Genomic DNA, 18,741 nt, shown 5'->3' on the forward strand with positions numbered 1-18,741 from the left:
ACAGCCAGAAACACAGCCATTACATCTCCTACGGCATAGAATCCCAAGTTCCCCGGCTGTGTACCAGGGCGATGAAGAACTTATTTGTTCTGCAGCTGTAAACTTGGTTGAACTTGTCTCTCCAAAAGGAAGTCAAGAACATATTTATTCACAACAAAATTTAACTAGGGAGCTATCTACGTGAAAGGGGCTCTTTACCTAATATTTGAAAGTCCCATGAAAAAGAGACACCCAGTGATCTGTGCTTATTGGCCTCCCGGCCTTCTTTGTTACTTACACTGGTTCCCCATTCTCCTTCCATTATTAATTTTTCTCTCAAGCCATTTGGTAAACTCAGGCTGACCAGCTTGTACCAATTTTCCCTGAGCTGTCCAGATTTTGAAACAAAAATTCCCGCATCTCAAGAACCTGCTCAGTCCGAGGCCCACCAGGCCATGGGTCTCTATAGGCCTTAGCCTGGGATTAAGAGGGTTCTCCGCACCACTTGGCTGGCAAGCAAGCCCGTGTTACCAGAAGTGGTTATTCTGTATCTCATCCCCCTGCCCCCTTTCCTTAACCTTAATTCTTTTGGCTACTTTGTTAGGAAAGCATCAACCAGGAGTAGATAAACCTGATCCCAAAACATGGAAGGCGAATTTTCGGTGTGCCATGAACTCCTTGCCTGATATTGAAGAAGTCAAGGATAAAAGTATAAAGAAAGGAAATAACGCCTTCAGAGTCTACCGGATGTTGCCCTTATCCGAGCGGCCTTCTAAAAAAGGTAGAGAAAGAGATTTATGACTAACACAATGATCACTCAATATATACTGGAGTACCTTTAGGATTTATTTCTACATTGTAATTCACCCTGTGGATGATAATTCTGCCCTTAGCTGGCTGGGGACAATGACTCTCAGGTCACCAAAGGCAGTAACACATTCAGAATTTTGTCCATGGATAGACTAAGGCATGTCCAGGTGCACGGAGAGTTTTAGAAAACTTAGGAGAAACATTTCTCTGTGTGTTCTTCACGGATTAATCCAAAACTTTTTTCTGTTGCCACAGGAAAGAAACCAAAGACAGAAAAGGAAGACAGAGTTAAGCACATCAAGGTAATCTTTGGTTGTTCAGGGAAGAGGCCAAGCTTGTGACCGTGTTAGTAATTCACAGTCTGTCTCATAGAAGCAAGCCTTGTGACCCCTGTGAAGTACTGAGCCTTTCTTCTGTGGCTACTGTGTTTTATGTGCTTTATGCGTCTCCTCGTTGGCACGCATCCACCTGCAGACTCAAGTACACCTCTCCCTGTGTCATCCAGATGCACCGAGAGATTTATGAGTGAGTCACAGAGTCTCACTGAGCTGGACAGCCTCAAGCCTCCCTCTGGTCCCCACACTGCTGCCAGCCTGTCACTGAGTACCGGCTAAGCTCCGGCACCCCGCGACGATCTGACAACAGGAAGTACATTTTTAGGCTATTCGATATACTTTGAAGTACTATATGAAATATTACATACTCGTCTTAGAATGTGTTACCTATATTGTATAGGTATAGTTTGTGACAGGCCAGTAGGTTGGGGACCCAGCCGAGAGCAAACACCATGTTGGTGTGGCTCTCGATAGTCTTCCCTGTTTCACTCTGAAGCCAGCTCTCGTCGATCCCAAAGGCTTTCCACGGGGATACGTGAGCTTTGCAGTAGGCTGCGTGGTCTGAACCCCCTGCAGTGTGAGTGTCTTTGTGTGAGGGTTTCGTGGCCCTTGCTTACTAGCCAGAGGATAGTCAAGTGTCTCGTGCAGAACGGAGGATGGGCTTCAGTTGCTAGGCAGAGAGCAGGCTCTGTGATCCCAGATCCCTAGACCGGCAGAGGGAAAACTGTCTTGGTTCAATGTGCTGTTTGCAGCTGGAGAAACTGGGTGATGTGGACCCAAAGTCTGTGGAACATGGGACCCAGGGCACACCGTTATTGAGAACTGAACGTAAAGGAGATGCCCAGTGTTCTGATTTCTAGTCTAGAATAACTGTTGAAGAAGAAAACCAAACTGTCCAGACAGTACGGTGTTTAAAAAACAAGCCAGTTTGTCAGAATAGGAGGAAAAAACATTTAAAAAGTTACTTCAGATACAAAGTTAGACTTATGAGAGTAGAGTTTGAGGGAAAACTTAGATAAATAGTTAATGTTTCAGACATATTTACCTCTATAATGGAAAAAAAATATTTTAGGCAGAGTATTTTAATAGCCATACCTCTAGTTTCATTTTCAGTATTTTTAGATTTTGACTTCCTTTAAATATAGCACAGTAGTAAGGCCCAATTTTGTTTTAACTTTTTATTGTAGAAACATTTTATACACATGTGAAGGAGACAAATGAGAAAAATTTGCTCTGTAGACCATCACCCCAGTTTCAACATTAATCATTTTTGACCTACATAAACAACTTCATATAGTTTAGCTCAATATTTTGAAACAAATTCCAGACATCCTATCGTTTCTTCCATAAAAATGTCAATATACATCTTTAAAAGTTAGGCAGTCTTGAATTCCCCAGTATCATCAAATATCCATTGTTGAGATTTCCAGTTGTCTCATAAATGTTATAAATTTTGCACTACTTATTTAAATCAAGATTCGTGTAAGGTGCCCACATTGTGATTTTGGATATGTCTCTTAGGTACTTTTTAATTTATAGCTTGCCCCTACATCACTTAAAAATTTTTTTTATTTGTCCTTGCAATTGAAAAAAAACTAGTTATTCATTGTATCAAGTCTTCCATAGTTTGGAGTTTTTTATGGTCTATGTTTTGATCAGTGTTGTTTAGTGAGAAAAATATAACTTCCCCATAAATAGGTGACTTTTGAAGAATTTACTATAATCTTCAATATGACTAGATCCTATTTACTGCTGTTTTCAGAGTCTAGCTCAGTGCCTGGTACAGAACAGATGATCAGTACATATTCGATCACTGGGTACATGCCTGAGTGTTTGTTGACCAAGTAGATGCACAGATAAATCTAACTCGTGGGGTAGGAGTAGGGTTTTACCTTAGGACGTAGTTAATGGAGGAACAATAATGGAGTGACAGATGCTATCTTTTCAACATTATTTTATGTGTCTCTAAGCAGAAAAAACTGCCTACAATGAAACCACAACACATAATCGAGTAGAAGGCACATCCTTTTTCAGGGATGTGGACATGTGCATCTTAGAATTGATGACACATGGTGTCCTCCTAAGCAAAGGACACTCCAGTCACATCAGCAATGGCAGTGTCTTCCACGTGGCCACTCAAATGAGCAAGATGTGGAAGATACAGCTCTGGGGGAACCTCGACCACATCAGCCCAGGAAGGCAGGTGACAGGGCTCCTCTCAGGCGCAACCATGCGGGTCAAATTCCATCTCGGCCAGTGTATGTTGTGAAATCTTGCTGTGATGACGGTATGGTCAACACTGGAAACTTGCCTCTTAAAGGAACATTGTTCCTTCTGCAGAAAGCAGGTGATTTCATCTTTTGAATTTAAATCTGCATGCATCTGTCCTACAGTGGGACATGGATAGGCCTCCGGTTCTGTCCTGTGGCTGCCAATGCCTTAGTGTTCTCTTACTGCTCTGTAGAGTATTTCCTAAGTTCACTCTCCGGGTGGTCTGGCATTGTATAATTACAGGACCTTATCCTCCCAGAGCTGGTGATACATTACTTTTGTTGTGTATGAAAAAAGCTAAGCTCAGAGTTCATGTGTCCTGTGCAAATTTGCCACTGGATGGACTAGGTAGGTTCCTTCCACTGAGAAAGTCTGGCTTGTATGTTGTAACTAGGTGTGAAGATTTGCTGTCGAGGCAGACTCTTCCCAGTCCTCATTCAGTCCAAGGTGGATTGGAGTTTTAATGAGCAAAGGATGTTCCGAGCATGCAGACCAACTGTCAGGATTGTTCCAGGGTCCCGCAGGCAGTTTGTCTCATGTTCTGTGTCCTCTCAGCACACAGTTTCCCTGAGACTGGGAGACCCAAGGCCCACCGGCCACGTCACAGAGGCAGAAATGCTGCCTCTGAGTTCCCTGGCTTCTCTTAGTGAGTACATCCTGTGTGCTCAGTGAGCCGCTCTCACCCAGCCCGCCTGCACGGACGTAACTAAGGACATAAAAATAAGGAACACAGCAGCGAGTAATAATAGATTGTACGTTATCAGTGCATATATGTGTTTCAAAAATGTCACAAGGTCAAAATCAATAGAGACAGAGGTGAGTAAAACAGGTGGAGTAGCTGACATTCTAGGGGTTGCTACCAAGTGCCGGGCTCTAGTTTTCATCTCATTCAGTGCCCCCTGTGATGGGCAGGTTCTCTCCCTTTCACACGTGAGGGGATAGAGGCACAGAGAGGTTGAGTAATTTTCCTGAGGTTGCACTGCTTGATGGAGCTGGAGTTCAGTGAGTCTAACCCCAGTCACCGCACTCAGGGCCTCCTGCCACACAGAGCTGTGGGATCTGAGCCATGCCCTGGGGGATGGATTGAATAAAATGGAGCTCATTCTCCAGCACCCAGGACTGTCCTACGCGAGGGCCTGGAGCCTAGAGTTGTTGGGCCTTCAGTGGATGAGTCAGGAAACGGGCGTCTAGAGCAGGAGTTTGTGGAAGGGAACAATGGGAAACAAAGACAGGCAGGTAGAGAGGCTCAGAAATTAATACTTCCTGCCTCCAAGGATTGTTTGCAGATGAAAGATGCACGCTTTGAAATTATAAAGAGCTTTCAGATCAAAGAATTGCTGTTACGGTGGAAAATAGAATCTAGGAGGACCGCTAAAGTCGCTGGGCAAAGAGTAGGCTGGCCTATAATAGTTCTGAGTGCGGGCCTCCGGGTAGAAGTTACAGAAAGCGGATGGTTTAGCAGGAATTCCTGATAGAACCGTGGGTTCTAGCAGTGACTGGCGCTAGATTCTAAAACAGCACGTTCCCTGTCACTGTCGTCCCAAGACAGGCCAGATGGCCACCTGTCAGGGCAGATCCTGGAGTGATCCCTTCGTTGGTTGCAAGAGGTCCTCAGTTTTTAAACCTTCACCAAACGGAGCGCCTCCCCAGAGCACAGCCTGAAAGCTGGTTGGCTGACTAACCTCGGTGGGCGATTTTGTGCAATAAGGCAGAGCCGAGCTCCTTGGGAATATGTGGAGCGTGACGGGGTGGGTATCTGAGGCCGGCGCTTCTCGCAGAGATAGGACGGGATAGGGGAGGAGAGACGGCGGTGGGGGGTTTAGGTGAAGCGGGTGGCGGTCGGACGGGGGGGGGGGAGGAGACAGGTCTCTGGAGGAGGGAAGAGGACACAAAGGATGAAGTCAGGAGTGGGTCAACGGGGAAGCCATGAGTTCTCAACCCTCATAGAGGAGACTGTCGGCAGTGGGGCATGTTTTGTGGAGAAGGGTGAGTTTAACTTTGACAGTGTTGACTTTGATCATGCCAGAGAGGCTCTAAAGCAGACGTCTGGCAGGCGGACAGAGGTGTGGTCATTCACTCAGGATGCCATCAGAGGCCTTGAGCACCAACAAAGGCCGCATGTGATGAAGACGGAGACCAAAGGGGAAGACGGAGAGAAAAGTGAGCAAGAAGAACAGTCAAAGGGGAAGTAGCAGCGAGAATGGGGAGGAAGCGAATGTAGACGGTCGAGTTCCCAGGAAAGAAGGAAGGAGGGAAGGGGTCTCGAGGACCAGGCAGGGGGCTTCCGCTTGTTTTACCAGAGCTCCGGCTCCGAGGGGCCTCGTGGAGTGTGGTATGCATCCTGTAGGCTCCGTTTATGAAGCCCGACTGTCAGCTTGAAGTTTGTGTTAGCGAGAGACCTAGAGATGCTCTTAAATTTGGCTTCGAGTAGACTGGCTTTTGACTGATGAATCAGGGCACTTAGGGTCTGGGGGTGGGTTGGGCTGGGAAGTGGGCCATTTATGGCCATTATATTTGGTCTCAGCAGGGGGACATCTAGACAAGGAACTGTGGCACAGGGGTGAGACAGAATGGGCTTGGAGCGGAAGCATGAGTGGCTGTTGCTCTCCTGTGACCCAAGCAAGCGTAGCTTTGGGACCAACCAATGGCATTTTATTTAGCGGTTTAAAGAAGGCTGCCCTGCCCCTGAACTCGCTCTTGTGCTGGTTTGCTTTCTTCTAAAATCCCTTAAACTGTAGGCCAAACCTTGGATTTTATAACGAGCAAAGGAGATTTGGGGGCATAACTGTTTGGCAGTGTTAATGCACCATCTTTTCCTTTTGGGGTTTTTTTTTGGGGGGGTGAGCTGAGAGGGTTAGAAACCAAGACCACTTGATTGAGAGAAGAGCCTGTATTTAAAGAAAGAAAGGAACAGCAAGAGGAGGCTGATTCACAATTAACCAGGCCAGGTTATGGTACATCAAGCTGGGGCAGGGCAGGGCAGGAGTGGGCACACAGAGGACCAGGAGACACTGTGGACAAAGGCTCTTCGTGACCTGTGGGATCTCTGAACACATGTTCCATAGGGAACTGTACACCCTGTGTTTATTTGGGGTTCCTTGCTTTAAGTGTAGTGAAACAGAGAGAGAGTTTGGGTTTAGATATTCCTCTTCCAATCATTTTAAAACTTTCTACTGAGCCTAGTGAAGATCCCTGCTATTCTGCACCCCGGATAGAGACCTTACAGGGAGGGTGCTACTGGGTACATCTCCCTGTACAATGTACTACGTTGTCCTTCCAGAGTGATTGTACCAATGACATGGTAGCACTGAAGACTTTGAAATAGGCAGGCTGTTTTTTAAGTGGGGATGGGAGGAGTAGAACCATGTTCAGAACAGTCACACTCGGTCTCCATGGTAGACCCCACTGTTCTGTTACAGAAGCAATGCGGGGTTCAAGGTCGGGACGGGGGAGTCAACGGTATTGAACATAGCTCTGTCTCAGTCTCTGCTGCAATTAGTGCAGGACGCCGGGCTGGCTCAGATGGAAGCTCCTGGAATTGGACCATGTTGCACGATCAAAGACTGAGTGTAGTCCCCGGGTCTCTTCAGGCTAAAAGTAGTAGCACAATGCTCTTGTGATCTTGGAAAATTAATTCAGTCTCTGAGTCATAATTTTCTCAAGTGTAAAGTGATAACATATCACTTTGCCACTGGTTATACTTGAGATCATGTGAAACACTGAGAGGTCTTCCATTGAGGAATCAGAACCATCTAGGCTGTTAAGTATATGCACGTCTGCCTGGCTCACCACTTTCATAAGAAACCTGGGAGCTGAATGAGTAAAAAATAAGTTAACAAGAGAAATCCAAAAAAAAGAGTTCTTTCCGTGCTTCCTTTAGATGTTCTGCAGTTGCTTTTGAGAGAACTGAAGACACGGCAGGACTGAAACACAGGGATGTGACGGGGGAGGGGACGTGCAAAGGGCCCATCGAGGAAACGCGCGCAAAGGAAAGATGGAGACCTGCTGCAGCATCGGGCGTTCATCTCGTCGCGGCGCAGCGTGCAGGTCTTCCTGTTGGGTGTCAGAGCCTTGGTATCAAGGGAAAGGGCCCCGAGGAAAGGTCACTGTACTGGGCCAGGCAGAGTTTTATTGGCCACTATAGATAATAGCGAGCATTTTTTAAATGAGCGCCAGGTGCATGTTTATCTCACTTAGTCTGCATATCTCATCTTGATGACATGGGTCCTGTTGTTTCCCTCCGTGGACAGCTGCCCTCCGTGCCGTAAGCGAGGCTGAAAGAGGTTAGGTAAAGTCCTGTGACTAGTGAGAGGGGGAGCAGCCAGGCTTCGAGCCCAGGCCTGTGTGACGGCACGGCCATGCCAGTCTCTCCCTGCGCCCGAGCCCCCGCGGGCCAGAAGCTTGAGTCCTCACGTGGAGAGGGAGCGAGACCGCAGCCTCTGACCAGGGCACCAAGGCGAAGGTGGGGAAGGCAGGCACTTGTTCAGAAGTTTGGCTCTAAAGGAAGAGAAAAAATGGTGACCCGAGTCACCAGCATGTGAGTTTTTCCCAGAAAGGACCGACATCTTATTGGCAACTTGTTAGGGGAAGATGCGAGAAGCTGCAGGAGGAAACGGGGAACAATTCTGCCCATGGAGGCTGGACCCGTCCTTACGTTCTCCCTTTGGTACATCTGGTCGACCATGCAGCGTGCGGTTTCTTTTTTTCTTTTTTTAGAACTGAGCTGTTACAGTGAAGCGATGTGTTTGAAGTGATAGCTGTCGTGGTAGGAACTTGCCAGGTGGGATCATGAAGGAGGAGGTCATTTCCCATTCCTTCCCTAAGTCTCTCGTGTGTGGGGGTTCATCAGTGATACCAAGCAGCGCAAAAATAAATTGATAACAATGCCCCACATGCCTTAGAGGTGTACAACACTCTGGATTTCTCTAAGGACAGTCATACCAACCTCACATGATCCTATGCTTTTGCCCTGTGTTCTTTCCACCCCTCCAGCCTCCGCTCCATTTTGTCTTCCAGAGGAGTTGTCCTGTGTGGCTTTTTTTTTTTTTTTTTTTTTTTTTGTCTGGCTTGATTGATGTCATAGACACGAAGGCAGTCTTACAAAATGCTAAAAGTCACTACGTCCCTCAGGGCTGGGTCTCCCAGGGGTGGCCGGCATCCTCCAAGATGGGAAGGTTGTGGGGCACGTGAATAAGGTGGAACTGAGGAGCTGCGTAAAGAAAAGGAGATCGGTCTCATTGTTTCATTAGTGGGAATGTGCAGCCTCTTGGGCTGCGTGGGACGTTCAGGCCCTTGAGAGGTGTTTATATGAAGTTGCGGGTATGGGGTTGCTCGGCTGGACTCCATGGGGGAGGGGGGAGGCTTCGGTTGTGAGTCTGGCCTGTGTTATCCACCACCCACCTGGGGCGGGGTGCTCGAGTGGCCAGAGTCTGGGGCAAACCATATCCGAGAAGAATTCATCCACGGTGCCCTCTACGTTCCTATCCGTAGGCCAAGTGGTTGAGGCACCTTCCCTTAGAAATACAAGAAAGAGCTTTTCCTCAGAAATAATTGTAAAAGAGGTGGTATGGTTCCCCACTTGGAGAGAAAGCCAGGGCTTGACCCTTCTGAGCACTCCCTCCCTCTGAGAAGGACGGCTTGGCATCTAGGCACATGGCACTTGACCTCGCCACGCAGCTCTGCTTAACCCTAGAGTACTGTCTGCAGGGGTAAGCGTTGCAGAAAGGCAGGCAGATGCTTTGGTACCATGTCCTCGAAGGAGAAACACTACGCAGAATGAAGGAGGGACCCTAGCCTTCAAGACAGTGGATAGAGGGTAGAGTTTAAGCTGAGGAAAGGGAGGGGGAAGGAAGTGTTCTCAATTCTTTTTTCTTTTCTTCTTCCTAGCAAGAACCAGTTGAGTCATCTTTGGGGCTTAGTAATGGAGTAAGTGATCTTTCTCCTGAGTATGCGGTCCTGGCTTCAGCTATAAAACATGAAGTGGATAGTACGGTGAACATCATAGGTAAACTGTTTTGACATCTCATTTTCTATACACTTGAGCCGCCCTCTGGGGTCTAAGATTTGTAAACCACAATTTGAAACAACATAGGCAGTGGGAGAGGGACTTGGAGCCGTCTCAAAATGCACATTCCAGCCCCCAGATTTCAGGGTTGAAAAACAAAGGTCTTTGAGGATCAGATAAACGGGGCCCCGCTGGTTCAGCCTCAAGAAAATAGGCCAAGAGTGACAGAGAGTCCAAGGAGACCAAATGGTTTTATTTCCCAGGTGGCTAATGATTAGCACTGCTCAGTCTTTCAACAATTGCTCACGGGGACAAAGTTATTTATTTAACTTGGGAACAAGGAGAGGGGAGCCTGTCCCCTGAGCACCTGCTCCTGGCAGATCTGCCACAACGGTGGGGCTCATCTTACAAACGAAGAAACTGAGGCACAGAGACATGTTACCAAAAGGCATGTTTTGGTTCCACAAAGCACCCTCGATGTGCCGGACTCGGGACTATGAGCAAGAACTAGGTTGGGGAGCTGGCAGCCCACCCAACTCCTCGTTTCACGGGGGAGACGGTAAACGAAGCCATGGGTGACAAAGGCTGCAAAGGACAAGAATGGGGACTAAGAGAAGCAGGGACTGGATTTAGCCTGGAGGCCTCTCCAGGGTGGAGTGTTTTGCCCCCAAAGTCAGGCAGTGAGGAGGGGCAGTGGGGGGCAGGCAGGGAGGCCCAGACGGAAGGCTAATGTGACTCCGCATAGTGGCAGCCTGCGGTTCCCCTCGGACGGGGGGTGGGGGAGAGGCACGGGAGGGCAAGGGGGCCTTTGCAGGCCATGGGAAGGGGGTAAGGTTTTATTTCCAAAATGCTGGAAGGTGTTCTCCAAAAAAAAATTTATTCTTACGTCACGTGTAACAGTCAAGTGCACGAATGTTTGACGTACCAGCACCATGTACACACCGTTTGGAAGCTTTTAGGCAGGACGGTGACAGGTGTGCATTCGAGCGCAGTAAAGTCTCGCAGAGATGCTGCATTGAGCGGTAGCGGGGACTCTGTGCAGCAGCAGGGACCCAGCCACAGCCCCGGAACCTGGTAGTGGGGCTGCCCTCGGGCCTGCGGGCCCTTCCCCTTGCTCGGCGTTGTAAACTCCATGATGCTGGGAAGAACCGCAGAGCGCAGCGGAGCTCCGCGAGCAGGCCTCCCGCCTAGGGGCTTGGTTTCTGCTTCTCGGCTGGGTCCAGGTGGGAAGCGGCGGCCTTGCAGGCATCCATCACCCTCGTTCCCCTCCCTTTGGGAGTTTTGGAAGTGGAACCGTGTATCTGGGGGTCCCTCGAGCGTGGAGGTGTCTGGCCGAATGCCGAGAGAAGGACGAGAGCGGGCTGTGTCGCAGGGCAGGCCTGGCCTTGCCTCCCCCAGTGCTCACGTGACACGGGGCACGTTTGCATGGAGCGAGTTCGTCCCACAGCCATTTTGAGCTGGGAGCGGTCATGGAGACCCAGCGTTCTTGTCACTTCCCCTCCCCTCTGGAGTGAGGCTCTTGCCTGACCGGAAGCCCAGCCCTCCTCCCTCCTGAGCCCTTTTATCCGAGGTGCGGCCACAAGCTGACTCTCTGCCCTCTCATGGAGGCAGCAGGGGTTTCTGTTTATTTTGGTTGAGTCTCAGTAGGGAACTTCTCAGGGAGATTGTCCTTTGTCCCTGTTGTGATGCATGCCACATGGGCTGGGTGCTCACTCAGTGAGTCATTCCTTCTGGGGCCAAGATGAATCAGGTTTGGTTAAGAATCACCTGTTGGATTAAGTGAATCTCTTCCTTGGCTTAATACGAACATAATAATGGATGGCAGTAAAATGAGTTTGAGGGGCTCGCTGTCTGTAGTTGGTGGCCGTTATCAAGGTTTATCATTGCAGATGAAGAGGAGCCGTATGCGCATGTAGAAGGGTGGGTGGTTTGTGGTCATTGCTCATAGTAGCACCCCCTCTGATTATGAGCCCTCCACCGAGCTTTTGTCTACACGCCCCCCATGACCCTTCCTGGGCCACCCCTGTCTTTGGGGTTTGCAGACAGGGATTCTGATTCCAAGACCATGTGGGATCTGAGTCACCTTAAAACCGCTTTGTTTTGTTTTTTTCAATAACACAGTTTCTCTCTTTCAGTTTATTTGTTTCCAAACACAGAGTTCATTTCAGTTTTGTGTTTAGGCACCAAGATGGAAGCTTCAAGGTTCTCTCCTTCTGCTTTTATGAGCATGTGGTCGTAGGGGAGGATTGGGCCTGGGCCTGGGTAGTTTACACGGTAGTATTTCTTCATGGTGTCTGCAGGCGCTCGGTGCAATAGAGCGAAAATCATTAACTGAATCCGGTGTAGACCAGACGCCCAGCACATTTTATTCTGGACAGGGTGGCTGTTTGGTGGGAGGATCCAGGAAGTGTGCAAAACGTGAGGCACACCGTTCCCCTGCCAAGTGAACTCCAGCTGGATTGCCGGGTTTTCCTTTAATTCTTGTCACAAATCAAGGCAGGAAGACGATGTGTGCCCACCCGTGCTCATGCATGCACACCCACGCACACACGCGCACACGCTCACGGGGGTTAGCAGGCTGAATTCTGGCCTAGCCCATAGCAGCCGACTGTTCCTTCGCATTGGCTGGCTGTGCACGAAAGGAGAGTGACGTCTCAGGGTTTAAGGTTCCATCTCCTCTGTGATGTTAAATGCACGGCTTAGCACCCCCAAAGCCCTGACCCTGCTTTCCCTTTAAGGGGACGGAGAAAACGGCTTCTTTTTTATTTTTACTTTTCTTTAGCTTTGCATTGTTCTGTGTGTGTGGCAACTTCTGTTTTTAGGAAGCGGAAGGAACCGGCAGTGTGCAGCATTGTTCTGGCTGCAGCCCGCGGGCCCCGCTTCTGCTGAGCTGTACTGAAATGGTCCCCCGGCCAGTGTGCAAGCATGCAGGTGCGGGCCCCGTCTGACCTGCCCAGGCAGCGCTTTGTAACCGCATTGTGCTTCTTGATAAAAGGTAACCCCACCCTTCAATAAAGCAGAGATTGCTGTGGAACAAGGGAGGCCATTCTTTGTTCTCTGGAGTAAGTCAAGCAGTCCTCAGTGACCAGAGACACAGAAAATAGGAAACAGAGGTATTTGGATTTTGTCTTGATTTTGGCTGCCCAGAATATACCTTATGGGATGTACTATTTTTGTTTTCTTCTGGTAATTGTTTCCCAATTTGACTAACTTGAAAGTAAACTTTGAGCAGCTTTTTTAGGCGAGCTTAGGTACTCAGGTGTCCGCAGGGAGGAGTGAAGATGCAGGTGAACCGATTCACACTGTAGAGACCACCCCTCCGTAGGGCCCCCACCGAGGCCCCCCGCCCCGGAGCTCATAATGACGTGAGGGTGGCCAGAGGCGATGCCAGGCCGTGGAACGGTGTCTTCCTCTCTTCCAGCTCCTTTGTTCCCTGTTGTTTTTGCCATTTTTCCTGGTGCTTAAGATATGACAACCTCCACCTGCAAGATGAAGAGAAGAGTAGCTCTGGGTAGATCTTTAGATGAAAGGCACCACCTCTTAAGAGGGAGCGCAGAGGGTCTCCCCTGCAGGTTCTCGGTGGGCTGTGTCCCATGCCTTTTCCTGGGCGGGGGGGGGGGGGGGGGCATGGAGCTGCTCACCCCTCAGGACCGGGGGCCAGAGACAAGGCGCCCAAGTTTGCCGGAACCCCTAGAAAACTCAGAGCAGCATGCAGCTCCTTAGGAGATGTGAGCCAAGACATCACAGTAGACCCAGACTCAGAAGCGATGACACCCCTTATTTTTCTTCCGTGGGCTGGACCCCGGGAAGCTGGTCAGAGGCGAGACTGCCTGGGACGCTCAGTCCCTGTGCGCAGCCGGGAGCCCCAGGCAGTGGTCGTGGGCTCTCATGTTTTCAACCTTAAGAAGTTTTTATTTACTTAAGAAACTTGCCATCTTTTTATGAGGCGACATATGTTCTCTCCTTCCCCCTCTCCCTGGCCACCCCCCTCATTTATAATTAACTGTGAAATCCTTCCACCTTCTCGCACTGTATTTCTCAAATCTGTCCCCTCCTTTCCACTTCTGGTGCTCCTCCCTGTCCCCTCGCCTGAGCTCTGCCTTCCTTCTGTCCGCTCCCCGTTCGTACTCCACACAGAGTGGTTAAAAAAAAAAAAAAAGAACGCTAGTCTCACCCTGTCACCATCGCCCCCGGGAAAGACCCGTAATACCCCCCGTGGCCCCCGGGTCCTGGCAAGCGGGCCTCTGCCCACCTCTTCCGCAGCTGCTTTTGAATCGGAATGACGCTAACAGCTGGGCTCCCGGGTGCCCGTGCAGAGAGAAAGCGGGGCTGGCTGTGAGCTCTGAGCTTGGGGCCGGCCACCCAGGCTCTGCGGACACCGCACGGTAAGCTCAGTCCGCCGGTCGGTTCGGCGGCCGGTCTGAGAAGCCTCACCTGCGTTTCTGGCCCCAGACCGCTGACCCTGGAGACGTGGTGATGCACTCCGCGGAGTTTTGCTGGGACATCTTATTTGCTCTCCTGTGTGTGATGCTGTTTTCTCAGAGCTGGGGCCGAGGGTGGGAGGGGAGTATACCCTGTGCCTCCCCGGCACCTGCTTCAGCCCGTTGCTGTTGGGGGCAGCCGGCCCCGTAAGGACAGGGCCCCCTTCTCTGAAATGACCAGCCACAGACACTGTCATTGCTCTTGGGCTGCTAGACCAACCCAAGGCCATGTTTTGTTTTATGATGATGATGATGATTTTTTTCAGGACACTAGATCAGAGGTTCAAAACACCTGGTTTCTAGACCTAGTTCTGCCACGTGACCCTGGGCAAACTCCCTAACCAGGCAGAGACTCAAGTTTCCTCATTCATAAAACAGAAATAATAATACTGATCCTTCCTGCCTCACAGGGTTGTTAGGAGGATCCAATGAGTGTAATGGAAAAATCGCTGTGCGGTTATAAGGTGGTAAAATAATACTATGATTCTGACCATGAAATCATCAAACTGTATTATACTATATTTCAGTCAGAAAAGTCGCCTGCCTCTGGGCTGTGTCATTGGGGCTGGTAGGAACAGTTTCACATCTCAGACTTTCAGATTGGGTCAGATCGGGTCAAGAAGACATTTCTCTCCACAGTACCATGGGGTTGGTCTGATTTTATATGCCCTACCCCCCAAATAAACTTTATTCTTTTTTAAAATTTATTTTTTAGATTTTATTTATTTATTTGTAGAGAGAGGGGAAGGGAGGGAGAAAGAGAGGGAGAGAAACATCAAGGTGTGGTTGCCTCTCTCACTCCCTCAACTGGGGGACCCAGCCCACTGCCCAGGCCTGTGCCCTGACTGGGAATCAAACCCATGACCCTTTGGTTCACAGGCCGGCACTCAATCCACTGAGCCGCACCAGCCAGGGGTAAGCTTTATTCTTGACCCTGCAGCTACCTGGTGACTTTGACCACTTTCCCGACCTCTCTGGGTTTCCGCTTTTTTCAGCTGTAAAGCAGTAGGACTCACCCAGCTTCAAAGAGCTTTCCGCTTCTAACAGTCTCTGCTTCTAATAAGAGCTTTCTCCAAGGCATGGGGGCAACGGCTTCCTCTTGGGGAGCCCTCCGTTAGGTCAACAATTGTTAGTAAAGTCAGCATGACCTTTTAAGGAATCAAACCGGTTCATCAGTAACCAGCCATGAATAATATTGTTGTAATTCTCAGCAACGAGGTCCAGATAAAATTGCATTCTTGTGGGTGACTCTCTTCCTCATGTGCTGACCTTAATAAGCTGGAGAAGCTCAGTGAGTTTGTGTCTAGCTCCTCTAACCTTTGGAGACGTTCCTTGGCACCCAATATAGAACAGTTGAAAAGCAATTTCATTATTGGTTATGAGCCCAGAGTCTCATTAAGGTGAGAATGGAGTGTTCTTATCCTAAGAGGAGCTTAGAAAACCGAGAGTCACTCAGTTTGAACTTATTAACTCCCTGGTGGGGAGACCGTGCTGTGAGGTACTGGAGTTGAGCTTTGGGGTCACTTAGCTGTCTGGCCTAGAATTAGTTCTTTCTCTCTCCCTGATGTCTGTCCTTGTGTCTAAAATGAGGATGATGACTGAACCTTCGTTGTGGGGTGCGGGGCCCGGTGAGTGTTGCGGGAGGCAAATGTTAGGTTTGCTATTATTATTTATCAGTCAGGACACTCAAGAACCTAGCTGGGAGCTGCTTCAGACCTTCTTTGCTGGAGTAGATCGCTAAAGAGTTTGCTGTTCCTGTGACTTTTCAGTTGTCACGAGTCATGGTGCTGAATGTGTTGTCACTGGGGGCAAAGATCGGTGGTCCAGGAAGATGCGTTTCCATGGAGACAGAGACAGAGAGAGAGAGAGAGACTGATTCCGGATGGTGCCTACAGCGCATTCAGAGAACATCTCCAATGTGGGGATTTTTCGGTTTCTCTCTAGGGCCTGTGACTCTGAGTGGGGAACTTTCTAAAGTGTCCACGGCCATGTTCCGGTGGAGAGACGTGGTCATCCCTGCCCGAGGAATAAAGCGACACAGTCCTAGGGGACTAGAGAGAATGTAATGGTGTTAGCTAGGGGTCCAGACCGCAGCCTGGGAAACAGAGACTTACTTCTGAATCCCAGTCACAAGCATCCAGAAGAAGAGCGTAAAGGGGGTTAACTCTACGGTGAAGGAGGGGGACTAGGCTCCTGATGGGGAGCACACAGCAGAGCAGACAGGTGTAGGATTATGTAGTTGTATGCCTAAAATTTACATTACGTTTTTAGCCAATGTTACCCCATTGAGTAGAGGGGCCTGTATACTTTTTTGTCTTAAGTCACATATATGAAGTGAAACACAGTATAAAATTAACCCTTTGGGCGTACAGTACCGTGAATTTTGACAGATGGACTCTGTTGTGTAAGCACTGTACAGTCAAGACACAAGACATTTTCATAACCCCAGACATTTCCTCCCCTGCCCTCAGCTTCTGGCACTGTGGCTCGCTATGTCTCCATCACTTCCTCCCAGTCTAAAAGAGCCCACTTGCTAGACGTCTTGAGATTTTCTAGAAAACACCCATTGTTGAGTACAGTGTTTGCGAGCGGTCAGGTCTCTGGCCGCGGTCAGCGAGCCCCCGTCCGTTTGTTCATCTCTGTTTATCCCGCAGAGATTCACCGAGCTGCTCTCGGGGGCAAGGTGGGACCCTCTGCCGTGATTGGGCTCAGAAGTCCTCGTGCAGGTCCTCAGCTCTCTCGGGGGCCCTCATTTGATTGGAGGTGACACACAAATCAAAAGTGAAATAAGGATAGGTGGCATTAACTTGCAGTGCGAGGCAGAAAGTCAAGACATGTCACAAGGTCGCGTCACATTGTAGTTTTGGCTGCACAGCGGGGACAGGGAGTGAGAGGCACCAGGAAAGAGAGGTCGATCTGTTCTGGGGTGGTCAGGAAAAGACTCCAAAGAAACAGCGGCATTGTGAGGACTGCCCATGCTCGCCGGCCCTCCTTCTCCTCCCCGTGGCCTCATTGAAGCTTTTGATTCCTTGAACTGGAAAAAACATTCCACTTCCTCAGCTCACACCACGTGGCCTCTGCCCGCCTCCCCCTTCTTTCTCTCCTCACTGCTGTGCCGAACTTACTCTTGTTATTACGCGCTGGCCTGGGACACTCCTGGACTTCTTACACCCCAGACCCTTGACCACATCGATCTTTCTCGGCCCCTCCCAGGACCTGACAGTGACAACGATGTCTTATACAAAGGAGGTGATCAATAAATCTTTGCTAATTGAATCACCGAGTTGGGGCATTGTGGGAAAAACGATGTGGGACAGAATTTTTGGTCAGAACAAAGGGATATAATTAGAAAGATGCTTGAACTGCTGCCCCTGTTTATACTTCTGGTTTGCTTGCTGCTTCTCTCTTTGGAATGACAGTGCAAAGGAGAAGTGAACTCTGCGCTGGCGGAAGTTAAAGTGGCTTTGGTATAAATCAAATTTGTGTAAGACCTTAATTGCCTGTGAGTGGGTATTTGCTTATCCCTGCCCCCTCCTCAAACACACACACACACACACGCACGCGCGCGCTCTCATCCCCTGTTAGGTTTCTATCTCCACCCACTAACGGCTTCTGAGCACTTGGGAAATCTCATTTTCCTGCTGTCTTATTTTATTTGGGAGAAGAGGCAGAAGAAACTCGAGAGAGGTCAATGTCGCGCTCAGTCTGTGTCTAGTGAACTGCATAATCAATGTTCTCATGCTCAGATAGACAGTCCAAGGGACAAAGTAAGCGTTCGGAGCCCGCCTGCCAGATCTAGCCTGCCTGCCTTGTCTTTGATTCTGTCCCCCCCAGGAAGACCTGGGCGACACCCATCCCCCTTCCATTCTGTGGACTCCTTCATCCCCTTCCCAGCTCCCCCCTCCTAGCCTCTGCCTGCCTTCCCCATCGTCACTAGAGAGCTCGCGAGTTCTCACTCCTTCTCAAACCTTCCCGGAGTAGAAATCAGGTAATGTTCTCCCTACCTCAGGCTAGTCACTTCAGGCCTCCGCCAAAAGCAATCAAAACAGGAACCCATTTATAAACAGAAATATTCAAGCAATTAAAATACTTGGAGCAGCGAAAACAGGAACTTGTCCCCGAAGGCTGACTTCTCCAGGAGGCTGGAATGCGGCCACCGTCCTGCCTGACCTGAACATTTTGCAGGTGGCCGAGAAAATGTCAGGGACAGAGAGCCCCACACATACCCCAAACTGTGTGACTTTGGACAGGCTGTTCTGCTTCTCTGTGCCTGAGTTTCCTTCTCTGTAACAGGATAATGATGGTTTCCCCTGTCAATTTCATAGCATAGAATGTTCAAATAACTTAAGACATGAAGCAGGAGTAAAACATTAGTGATCATGGCAAAGGGCTGAGGCTCCCAGGAAAACAATGTTATTCCCACATGTTTAGTGGTGCCAGTTCCAGGTCTATTCCATCTAATTAACTGCCAACTGAAGTATGAGGTCAGCTCTGTTTAAAAGTAGGGCAGGGGCATTGGAGGCGTTGAAATTAGAGCCACAGCGAGCTATTCCTCCACACCTGTCAATCACAACGGCCAAAGCTGACAAGAAGGTGCGCTATCCCAAGACCGCTGCGGGAAGCGTACAGCAGTGCAGCCACTCCAGACACCAGTTCAGCAGTTTCTTGTAAAACTGAACATGTAACTGCCATATGATCCAGCAACTGCACTCCTGGGCGTTTATCCCAGAGAAGTGGAAACTGATGTTGATACAAATTCCATGTGCAAGTGTCCACAGCAGCCTTATGACCCCCACATCCTTCGGAGGGTGGCAGTTAGGCGGTGGGAACCTCCCAGCTATAGAATATTACTCAGCAATCA

The 18,741-nt window shown here is 49.4% G+C and overlaps 1 protein-coding gene across 2 annotated transcripts in view; it reads left to right on the forward strand.

Annotated features, from left to right (window-relative positions):
* IRF2 (interferon regulatory factor 2) overlaps positions 1–18,741 on the forward strand; it is a 73,525-nt gene that overhangs the window by 44,291 nt on the left and 10,493 nt on the right. For both annotated transcript variants that reach the window (XM_090258007.1, XM_090258008.1), the window contains exons 4-6: positions 584–760; positions 1,045–1,091; positions 9,282–9,399. In XM_090258007.1, coding sequence (XP_090114133.1) covers positions 584–760; positions 1,045–1,091; positions 9,282–9,399 — 342 coding nt within the window. The remainder of the gene's footprint in view (positions 1–583; positions 761–1,044; positions 1,092–9,281; positions 9,400–18,741) is intronic.

The sequence above is a fragment of the Furipterus horrens genome, unplaced genomic scaffold (genome assembly GCF_987537825.1).
Source record: "Furipterus horrens unplaced genomic scaffold, mFurHor1.1.pri manual_scaffold_12, whole genome shotgun sequence".
NCBI classification, from domain to species: Eukaryota; Metazoa; Chordata; class Mammalia; order Chiroptera; family Furipteridae; genus Furipterus; species Furipterus horrens.